Source organism: Poromitra crassiceps, assembly GCF_964638095.1.
Source record: "Poromitra crassiceps genome assembly, chromosome: 25".
Taxonomy (NCBI): domain Eukaryota; kingdom Metazoa; phylum Chordata; class Actinopteri; order Beryciformes; family Melamphaidae; genus Poromitra; species Poromitra crassiceps.
The window spans coordinates 6,257,875-6,269,999 of record NC_139649.1 but is presented as its reverse complement, the minus strand read 5'-3'; the positions used below and the strand labels follow the sequence as shown (position 1 = coordinate 6,269,999).

General features: G+C 43.9%; 1 protein-coding gene across 1 annotated transcript; it reads left to right on the top strand.

The window, feature by feature from the left end:
• Positions 1–7,859: 7,859 nt before the first annotated feature.
• On the top strand, positions 7,860–11,901 carry cidec (cell death inducing DFFA like effector c). The gene is made up of 6 exons (XM_083661074.1): positions 7,860–7,982; positions 8,288–8,360; positions 8,561–8,714; positions 10,003–10,152; positions 11,130–11,320; positions 11,419–11,901. The coding sequence occupies exons 1-6, from the start codon at positions 7,970–7,972 to the stop codon at positions 11,615–11,617; spliced, it is 780 nt and encodes a 259-aa protein (XP_083517200.1). The 5' UTR covers positions 7,860–7,969; the 3' UTR covers positions 11,618–11,901.
• Positions 11,902–12,125: the final 224 nt, after the last annotated feature.

Here is a 12,125-nt window from a genome sequence, read left to right as displayed (position 1 = left end):
TTGGAGTTTAATACTCCCCAAATTTCATAATTCATTTTTTTATGGAAAAATGTGGCTTTTCGGCTCAATAACTCCCAGGCCATATGACTGAACGACTCAAAATCAATGTAGAATCATATTACTAGACTGCCTGGTTAGGACACACCTTTTTTTATTGGAGTTTAATACTCCCCATATTTCATGATTAATTTCTTTATGGAAACATGCATTTTCTGAAAAATGTGGCTTTTCGGCTCAATAACTCCCAGGTCATATGAGCTAATGACTCAAAGTCAATGTAGAATGACATTACTACACTGCCTGGTTAGGACACACCTTCTTTTATTGGAGTTTAATACTCCCCAAATTTCATAATTCATTTTTTTATGGAAAAATGTGGCTTTTCGGCTCAATAACTCCCAGGTCATATGAGCTAATGACTCAAAGTCAATGTAGAATGACATTACTACACTGCCTGGTTAGGACACACCTTCTTTTATTGGAGTTTAATACTCCCCAAATTTCATAATTCATTTTTTTATGGAAAAATGTGGCTTTTCGGCTCAATAACTCCCAGGTCATATGAGCTAATGACTCAAAGTCAATGTAGAATGACATTACTACACTGCCTGGTTAGGACACACCTTCTTTTATTGGAGTTTAATACTCCCCAAATTTCATAATTCATTTTTTTATGGAAAAATGTGGCTTTTCGGCTCAATAACTCCCAGGTCATATGAGCTAATGACTCAAAGTCAATGTAGAATGACATTACTACACTGCCTGGTTAGGACACACCTTCTTTTATTGGAGTTTAATACTCCCCAAATTTCATAATTCATTTTTTTATGGAAAAATGTGGCTTTTCGGCTCAATAACTCCCAGGTCATATGACCGAATGACTCAAAATCAATGTAGAATCATATTACTAGACTGCCTGGTTAGGACACACCTTTTTTTATTGGAGTGTAATACTCCCCATATTTCATGATTAATTTCTTTATGGAAACATGCATTTTCTGAAAAATGTGGCTTTTCGGGTCAATAACTCCCAGGTCATATGAGCTAATGACTCAAAGTCAATGTACTACACTGCCTGGTTAGGACACACCTTTTTTTATTGGAGTTTAATACTCCCCAAATTTCATAATTCATTTTTTTATGGAAAAATGTGGCTTTTCGGCTCAATAGCTCCCAGGTCATATGACCGAATGACTCAAAATCAATGTAGAATCATATTACTAGACTGCCTGGTTAGGACACACCTTTTTTTATTGGAGTTTAATACTCCCCATATTTCATGATTAATTTCTTTATGGAAACATGCATTTTCTGAAAAATTCGCCTTTTCGGCTCAATAACTCCCAGGTCATGTGACCGAATGACTCAAAATCAATGTAGAATCATATTACTAGACTGCCTGGTTAGGACACACCTTTTTTTATTGGAGTGTAATACTCCCCATATTTCATGATTAATTTCTTTATGGAAACATGCATTTTCTGAAAAATGTGGCTTTTCGGCTCAATAACTCCCAGGTCATATGAGCTAATGACTCAAAGTCAATGTAGAATGACATTACTACACTGCCTGGTTAGGACACACCTTTTTTTATTGGAGTTTAATACTCCCCAAATTTCATAATTCATTTTTTTATGGAAAAATGTGGCTTTTCGGCTCAATAACTCCCAGGTCATATGACCGAATGACTCAAAATCAATGTAGAATCATATTACTAGACTGCCTGGTTAGGACACACCTTTTTTTATTGGAGTGTAATACTCCCCATATTTCATGATTAATTTCTTTATGGAAACATGCATTTTCTGAAAAATGTGGCTTTTCGGGTCAATAACTCCCAGGTCATATGAGCTAATGACTCAAAGTCAATGTACTACACTGCCTGGTTAGGACACACCTTTTTTTATTGGAGTTTAATACTCCCCAAATTTCATAATTCATTTTTTTATGGAAAAATGTGGCTTTTCGGCTCAATAGCTCCCAGGTCATATGACCGAATGACTCAAAATCAATGTAGAATCATATTACTAGACTGCCTGGTTAGGACACACCTTTTTTTATTGGAGTTTAATACTCCCCATATTTCATGATTAATTTCTTTATGGAAACATGCATTTTCTGAAAAATTCGCCTTTTCGGCTCAATAACTCCCAGGTCATGTGACCGAATGACTCAAAATCAATGTAGAATCATATTACTAGACTGCCTGGTTAGGACACACCTTTTTTTATTGGAGTGTAATACTCCCCATATTTCATGATTAATTTCTTTATGGAAACATGCATTTTCTGAAAAATGTGGCTTTTCGGCTCAATAACTCCCAGGTCATATGAGCTAATGACTCAAAGTCAATGTAGAATGACATTACTACACTGCCTGGTTAGGACACACCTTTTTTTATTGGAGTTTAATACTCCCCAAATTTCATAATTCATTTTTTTATGGAAAAATGTGGCTTTTCGGCTCAATAACTCCCAGGTCATATGAGCTAATGACTCAAAGTCAATGTAGAATGACATTACTACACTGCCTGGTTAGGACACACCTTCTTTTATTGGAGTTTAATACTCCCCAAATTTCATAATTCATTTTTTTATGGAAAAATGTGGCTTTTCGGCTCAATAACTCCCAGGTCATATGACCTAATGACTCGAAATCAATGTAGAATGGCATTACTGCACAGCCTGGTTAGGACACACCTATTTTTATTGGAGTTTAATACTCCATATATTTCATATTATTTTCTTTATCGAAAAATAAGCATTTACGGCTGAATACCTTCCAGGTCATGTGACCTAATGACTCAAAATCAGTGTAGAATACACTGGCTGGCTGGTAAAATCATCGACAATTCGACACATCTCTGTTATTGCCTTTCAAAAACCTGACATTTTATTTTGAAACCCTGAAGTTGGTCAACGCGCGGTGTATTTACCGTAAGGTCTGCAATAAGGGCGCCCTTGAAATGTAGGAGCGGCTGGCTTGACGAGGCAACAGCGTGAGTAGGCTGGCTTCACCGCAGTCCTATTTCGGTCTTTATGTCTTGTAGTAGTTAGTAGTAGTAGTTGTTGTTGTTGTTGTTGTTGTTGTTGTTGTTGTTGATAGTTGCCATAACAACCACCCCTGTCGGAAAGACGTGCACACGCTGGGTAGGAAGCGTTGTTGTCCCGGAGGCGATATTTTTTTTCGGATGATGGCGAAGGCTATGCGAAGGTATAACCCGCCCCTCTCTGCCTCTGATTGGCCTAGCGTCAAACTTCCATCCAAACACATTCGCTTGGCTATCCTGCATTACATCTCTTTCTACAGTCTGTGGTCAGACCGTCAGACTCAGTGGGTCAGACAGACAGACAGACAGACAGCAGTTACGCTTGCTAGCCTGCATGAAAGACGCCAGTGTGTTTATGTTTTTACTATAGTCATATCTATGGTTTATAACGCTGCCACTAATCAGAGGCAGAGAGGGCCAGGGGTGGGTTATGCCTTCGCCGTCATCCAAAAAAATTATCGCTTCCGGTAAGCTAGCTAGCTAGCTAATGTTAGCTGCTGGTTGGTTGGCTAACTAGCGAATGTTAGCCGTTAGCTAACGTTAACACATTAACTAGACAAACACAGACATGCAGAGCACCAAAAACAGCGCAATTCGTGATTTTGTTACTGTAGCCTAGTTTCTGCAGAGTAACGTCCATGTACCTTGCAAAGGGATCTGACGGATAGTGCAACAGTCAGCAGCTATGATAGCGCAGCCAGGGGGGGGAGGAAGTCCATATATGGTCCATCCGGTTATGGGGCACAGGACATTACGTCATCACAGGATAACGCGATTGGCTGGCTCAGATCTGTTCAAATCTGAGCCAGCCAATCACGTTGTCCTGCGTTGTTTGCGACGTGTATAAAAGGCGACCGCAGATGGGGGTGGGTGGGGGGAACCAGGGGGAGAGAGGGGGAACCAGAGGAGAGGGGGAGAGGCGAGGAGAGCAGAGGGGGAGAGCAGCGGGGGAACCAGGGGGAGAGGAGGGGAGAGAGGGGGAACCAGAGGAGAGGAGGGGAGAGGGGGGGAACGAGAGGAGGGGAGAGGGGGAGAGGCGAGGAGAGCAGAGGGGGAAGCAGGGGGAGAGGAGGGGAGAGGGGGAGAGGCGAGGAGAGCAGAGGGGGAACCAGGGGGAGAGGAGAGGGGGAGAGGAGGGGAGAGAGGAGAGGAGAGGAGAGGGGGAACCAGGGGGAGAGGAGAGGAGAGCAGAGGGGGAACCAGGGGGAACCAGGGGGAGAGGAGAGGGGGAGGAGAGGAGAGGAGAGAGGAGAGAGGGGAGGAGGGGAGAGAGGGGAGAGGAGGGGGGAGGGGGATAGGGGAGAGGAGAAGAGGGGAGAGGAGAGAGGGGGAGAGAGGAGAGGGGAGGAGAGGAGGAGAGCGCCGCCAGCGGTGGGCCCTTCCAGGGGCACTGCCATCTCTCTGGGCGGCCCTGGTAGTGGAAGCGATCATCTTGCTCTACAATGACCAGAATGGGTGTTGTTCAAACTGAACATTTATTTCTTCAACATGCTGCAGCAGAAAGGGAGATAAACAGCCAACACTATTTTCATAGTTAAGCTATGAAGTAGCCTACTTCCCCCCGCAGCATCGTGACATTGAATGAAAGTATAGGCTCGTTTGAGATGACTTCTGGCTCGCCTGGGAAGCAGGCGAGAGCAGCCGAGTGCAGTCAGCCAATTAGAGGCAGAGAGGGGCGGGTCATGCCTTCGCCTAGCCTTCGCCATCATGGGAAAAAAAGGATTGCGTCCCGGAGCTAGCCTGAGAGGCTAATAAAAGCTACATGTTACAGAGTAAGCTGACTATCAGTACGTTATTGCACGCATAGGCCTATCTTTACATTTAAACGTTTACATAGCAAAAATAGAATTAGAAGTAGGCTATGTCAGTGTTTTCCCCTGAATAGCTGAGAAAGTGGACACTGTCAATAGTTAGCACTGTGAAGCTGATACAATTCAGGTGGCGGTAATGCAACATTTAAGTTTGCCAACCGCCATAAAACACAGAAGAAGAAGCTGAGAAAAAGGAAGTGCTGTGGGGTTGCAGCTGGTGAAAACCGTCTATATAGTAGGCCTAGTAGTGATAAAACAGCCCCCCCATGGAAGAAGTCAAGAAGAAAACTTAAAGCAGCCTAAACAAAGAAGAAAACAAAACACAGCAGTCTTCAAAGTGGCTCAGACTGCTAACCTGACGCTGCCAGATGGACGGTATAGCTCCACATAGGTTTCACTAAATGAAATGTGAGTTCACGTGACGGGCGGTTTACCAGGCTATCAGACTGCAGGTTCGGCGCTAATTGGGTGCAGGTGCTGTTGATTAGCGCAGGGTGAAGCAGCGGGCGGTCAGAGTGGCAGCAGCTAGGTTACAGCAGAGGAAGGTATGTCTCCATATAATTAGGATACACATGCGATGTGTTTCCTTTGGCGCTGTGCTTGCAACTAAATGCATGTTCATGGGGAAAGATGAGATTTATATTGGAAGCCTTAATTTTCCAATGATGCATTGGCTAGCCTTTTACTGGACAGCTAAAGTGTGTGTGTGTGTGTGTGTGTGTGTGTGTGTGTGTGTGTGTGTGTGTGTGTGTGTGTGTGTGTGTGTGTGTGTGTGTGTGTTCTCCCCCCCTTGTGTCAAGATTCAATTACTTTTATTTATTTATTATTATATCCATGCCTAACGTTACTGTTCAGCAGGAGGCTGATTGAATGTGAGTGATACACTGCTGGGCTGAGCATTAGTTGTCTGGATCACAGACTGGGTGAAATAATTGGCAGTTGGTCTGTGACTTGTGTAAGAGTCACAAGTCCACCTCTCACACCGAGCCTGAGGACCTCCAGGGGATAGGAGGACAGTGTGACTACAGTTCATGTTCACTAGACCGGTGGTTCTCAAATGGGGGTCCGGGGACCCCCAGGGGTCCTTGAGGGGGTTCCAGGGGGTCCCCAGCAAAAAAGGGGGGTAATTTATTTTCGCTATAATTCCATTCATAAGTAACACAATGACTATTTTGGTCATGGGTTTTATACACTTTCTGTAATAAAACATCTAAAAGCATCAATATTATTATCATATGGGGGACCGTGGGACAAAATCCTATCAAATGGAGGTCCGTGGTAGAATTTCTGTCAGTTTAGGGGTCCTTCATGTGAAGAAAATTGAGAACCACTGCACTAGACTTTCAAGTGAAGTGAGGCAATAGCCTGTCTACTTGTGTGTGTGTGTGTGTGTGTGTGTGTGTGTGTGTGTGTGTGTAGGGGGCTTATCAAACAGACAGAAAAAAGGGCTGTTTTTTGTTGTGGGACAAACATACAGCCAGCCATCTTTTCTGTTTTAACCATTTTGAGAACATGAATGTCTATGTCTATGACAGCCATACCGTTTTTAATCAGCATTTTCAACTAAAACATGGACATCCATTGTAAATTATTTTGGCCCTTCTGTGATTTCTGAATTATCACTGAATATAGTCGAGTTGCAAGATACACATTGTGCCAATATTAGGCCTATTTCTTTACTTTTCAAAAGTCAGCATTGTCTTGGTCAGATGAACTGAGTGCACACTAGATAGTCTACCATCAGGTTTAGAGTGAGATGCATACTTATTCTAGCAATATAAATGCACAAATGTTTAGCTGTCCAGTAACTAATTTGTAAGAAAACATTTCCAACTTCTGCAGACAGCTGAGGTGTTCACACATGCAGCAGCTGAATTCTTTTAAGTTATTGAACGTTATTTGAAAGGGTTAAATGCACTCTACACAGTATCTATCCCCTGTATGCTCTTATTATTTATTATAGCAGGTTTAGATGGCTGCCCTTATTGTTCGACTCAGTAACAGGGACACTTCATATATATATATATTATAGTTTTTATAGACATTTGGCTAATATAAACTTGATTCTATGGGTTTTAATATTGCATAGTCTCTTAGTGAACTTTTAATGGACTCGTGTACAGTACACAGTCTTCTATCACTATCTTATTTTTATGGTCTACCATAATTTTAGTTGTGACGTGACGTTAGCAGGCCACTCCTTGTCTGATGAATCCTAGATAATGACGTGTGTAGGAGTCAGCCTTTGAACTGTGACCTAGTTCTGGACATTTTCATGACTTCACCCAGTGATGATCATAGTGTCATATGATCACCTTCTTGAACTTTGTGGCCATGTCCACATTATAGTATAATGGTGAAAGTTAACCACACATTAACCTGTACACATGGGAGTGTGCTTTGCTCTGTATTTGAGGTCAGACTTGCTTATTTGTTGTGTTTTTAAGCACGTACACACACTCGGCTGGCCATTTCTGATCTGATGACTCTGCTCTCCTGTAGATCCATGAATCCAGCTTCATGTTTTTTCAACCAAGTTAAACATTTCGCATCTCGACATCTTTATCAATATTACAAACCTCTGTCTCTCACTTTATGATCGTCAGTTAATGTAGCTTCGTTAGCCTCATAGCATAATTGCCGAAGTCATATTTTAAGGTTTCAGCTGTTGATATATGCATGTATTTTTTTCCTTTTCTGTTACTGTGTCTGAGCTTGTTCATTTTTTGTTCATATTGTTAAAATTGAAAATAAAATATAAAAGAAAAGAGGAAAGAAACAAATTTTTTACATTTTTTTTTAAAACAATTTCTTTAACGCACTTCCACAAAATATGACTTAGGCAATTGTGCTATGAGGCTAACGTGACATGTTGCTACATCGATCACAGGGGAGGGTCAGTGGGAGTGTACACAGAGAATGACTCAATAAAGCTGACTGCTTGCAACGAGTGCAACAGTCAGCAGCACAAAGGGCAAATTACCAAGTGGCGCAAGAAACGGAACAGAACAAGTAGTTCTAGTCCAGAGAAGAGACGGCACATTATCCTTGTGATATAGTCAGCAAAACGGACAAGAAAACCCACGATAAGGATTATATCTAAACAGTCATGACAACATCTGGTAAAGTATTAGCTTTCTGTTAGTTGAAAATGTTTTTGTGTGCCTTTGTTTATCTTGACATGAGTTATGTGCAGACAGTTTATTGAAGGAAAAGGATCTGATGAGTTAACTACAAGGCTTTTACTTGTAAATGGTTTTGTAAATATCACAATCTAACGTGTACTTGAGATCATTTGCCTCCATCTATTGTAACTTTTTATTTAATTTTTATTAAAAGTTGTTTGCATTAGCGTAGAAGTATTCCGTCAAACTGACCTGCTTATTCTGTGAGCCCATTAGTAAAGTGATGCTACTTTCATTCCCAGATCCGAACACGGTCCACGTGATGGATTATGCCAGGAAGTCCCTCAGTCTGCTGACTCCAACTTCCCTCTCCAAGTAAGAGCCCCGGTCCCTGAGTTGGTGGGAGATGATGAGATCATGACAGACCAGAGACGTCATGATGATGTTTCGTGAATTTCGTTTGTAAATCGCACGCACAATGAGGGAAATACCATCAGATTGCATGTTTGCACCATTTCAAAGTTGATTGGAGAGGTGTTAAGTGTACCTGTGTCTTATCCTTTCTCCCCCCCCAGGTGTGTGTCAGCCAGCGTGTCAGCCAGCGCTTCCATGACCCAGCAGCTCCTGTCGGGTCGCGCCCCTCGGCCGAAGCCCTTCCGGGTGGCGAGTGCCGACCGCAGCGTGAAGAAGGGCATCATGGCGGACGGGCTACAAGACCTGATTAACAAGGTGAGGAGGAGAGAGATGCGCTAAGTGTTGAAAGACGAGGTTGAATATATTATGAGAAGGTTGAGGGTGAAACGGAAGATGGAGAATACGTGCAAAGGAGTGAAGCTGTGAAAAACGACTTATCTTCGTTTAAGTGACAAACATATTCTTGGTATCGAGGTGGATCATTGGGTGTGGCAGCTCTAACTTCTGTTAAAATGGCATCTAAAGTTGAGTTATGATGTTGGGACGTTTTGGAAAAACACACACACACACACACACACACACACACACACACACACACACACACACACACACACACAAAAATAGAATGTGACAGATGGAGGAGAGAATGGTCACAGCGGTGCTCAGGGAGGCAGGGAGACAACCTGGTGTGCACAAACTAACCTGTGACTCACTAGTTATTACTGCACCATCTGTGGTGCCTTTTTTCATTTGATTTCTTCCAATTTACAGACTTTTCTCCGATTCAGAGCAGTTTACAGGAGAAAACACACAATTGAAGTATCAAGGAAATCAAAATAAAATAAGATAACGGGACCAGTACCCCCCCTATCCCCCGCCCCTATCTCCAGACAAGGCCCATAATAAAAGCAATGGTGCCAGATAGGGCTGTGAATCTTCACTGGCCTCACGATTCGATTCGATTACGATTCAGAGGGCTACGATTCGATAACGATTATCGATGCATCTTAAATCGATGCATCACTTTTTCCCCCGAATACATGATTTTTTTTCTCACTTTCTTTTTTCTCACTGTGTGGCTACTTTTAAAATAAAAGTGCATTTAGAATTGCATTGTATTATGATCCATAATTAAAATAAACAACTGCATGTACTTCCATTATATTTTATTTGATTATATCATTTTTTTTTTTTTTTTTAATAATCGATTTTTGACATTTGTGAATCGATGCAGAATCGTGCAGGTCCGCATCGCGATGCATCTTATAATCGATTATTTTTGACAGCCCAAGTGCCAGAAGGGGGGGGGGGGTTGTAGATTTGTTGAAATAAACACAGTTCTCACACACACACACACACACACACACACACACACACACACACACACACACACACACACCAGTAGGTAATGTGACGCTCTTGCACATTTCAAGCTCATTCTGATAAAAGTTCAAAACACAGCAGATGTACGCTCACGTCTCTCATAGCTGAGCTTTGTTAAACCGCCCTGATGACCAGCAGCTCTGTGCTCTTATGATGTGCGTGTAGAGGAACACGTCGTTGGCTCTTCATGTTCATTTCCTTTCCGTCCCTGCTCTGGTAGGTCATGGACTCGTTCAACGTGGCCTGTGTCAGCGACCTGGTCCTGGAGGAGGACGGCACGGGGGTGGACACTGAGGAGTTCTTCCAGACGCTGCCTGACAGCACTGTCCTCATGGTCCTGGAGAAGGGAGAGAAGTGGACGCCGTCTCCGGTAGGACGCAACCTCCTAGCCTAGGGCTGTGCGCCCAAAATATAGCCTGGGTGAACCCAGCCTCCACGTGACCTGCTCTCAGACCTGTCCTCAGTCACTGCAGTCTGGAGATCGAGCCATTCAAACCGGTTTCTGCCGTCGGGGAGGGGCGGGTGTACCTCCCTTGATAGACCACTCCGTCAGCCAACCAGCTTAGCTAGTGACTGAGAACTCTGAGAGCAGGTCACGTGGCGGCTGGGTTCACCCAGGCTACCCAAAATAGCCTTTGACCCCCTTGTGCCTCAATCCACTAGGTGGCACTGTTCATCAGCAGCATCGGAAGCGTGGCAGTGTGAAAGGCACTCGGTGATTGCTGCATTGAAAGGCCCTGGCTTTATTTCACACCTGTCAAGCCACCAATTCTCTGCTGTGGAGACAATGTGTGTTTGCCTTCTGTTTGTTCAGCAGCTATGAATATGGATGTTAGCTGGGTGTCGTCTGGTGGTAATAATAATAATAATAATACCATGGCTATTCAGTGAAATTCAATCATCAAATATTGATTATTGTGCAAAAGCGAAACACGGTGCCAACACGCCATAGATTAGTTTCTCCCCCATTATTTCAGAGAAAAGGGAAAGTTTGAGGTGAAATTTGAATGTGACCCAAAGCTCCGATTTTAATGGCGTTCATCCAAATGCAATTCATTTGCATAACAATGTGATGCGTGTAATGATTTGCTTCCACGCTGAACGTGTACTCCGCTAACCTCGCACCGAGCGTGCCTCACTGTCATCTTCCTCTATCCTCGTCATTCCCTGTCGTCGCAGTCGGTCTGTATTTGGTAGTGTGTCTATTGGACTTGACCCTCAGCAGGTGGATGCAGCTGTCTTAGCTGCCATCTGGCTTAGCTTGATCCTACGATCAGTTAAACTGCATGCATCTGTCCCACTGGACTTGAGTTATATATTATGTTCCTCTGCCCCCCCCGCCTACAGAGCAGCGCCTCCACAGGGCAGCTCAGCGACTGCAGGCCGCCGCACAGGAAAGACGTGGCCAAGCTGACCTTTGACCTCTACAAGAACAACCCCAAGGATTTCATTGGCTGCCTGAGTGTGAAAGCCACCCTGTACGGTGCTTACACCATGTCCTACGACCTGCGCTGCTACGCTGCCAAAAGTATGCTAAAGTGAGTGAAGGAACAACCTGCCTCGCTCGCTCTCTCACACTCACTCAGTATCACGCGCTCTTTCTCACACTCTCTCTCTCTCTCTCTGGTTTATCCAGGGAGGTTCTGCGCTGGACCATCTTCTCCATGCAGGCCACGGGTCACATCCTCCTGGGCTCCTCCTGCTACATCGAGCAGCTGCTGGAGGAGGAGGAGCGAGTGGAGGCGAACCTGCCGCTGTCTCTGCCTCAGCCTCTGCCTCAGGAGAGCAGGATCAGACAGCTGCAGAGCATCCTGATGGGTAAGGCCTCCCAGTGAGGCCGGGACCGGAGCCGACACAAACAAACAAAAACACTCCGACACGCTGGGCCCCACTCTAGAGATCAAGGCGCTAAGTCGGGTTTTAGGGACAGAACCGGGCCAAGTGACACGAGGCCGATGTCACGCAGTTACTGGAACGGGCGAATCACACCTGTTCATGTCACCCCTTTCCTGTACAGTTCGGAGACGTGAGAGACACTAACGAGGTCTACCTGTGGTCACATGCTTGCGCTGTTACACCCCGCCTCCCCCCCATGTGTAGAAGCCAGCACCACACAAGTTATTCCTCAAAATGCACTTTTGCTGTATTCGCTGCTGTTGTGATGTTATATAGCTGTTGTTGTGATGTTATGTAATATAATGCACTTAGCTTTTTTTTTTCCATAGAGATGAATGAATAAATAAAGTGAATTATCACCTTTTATTTTCCCTTCTGTTTCCCTTCTCTGAAAGTCCACTAAGTCTTTTTAGTAAGACCATGCAAGCACATATCAAAGAGCATCCA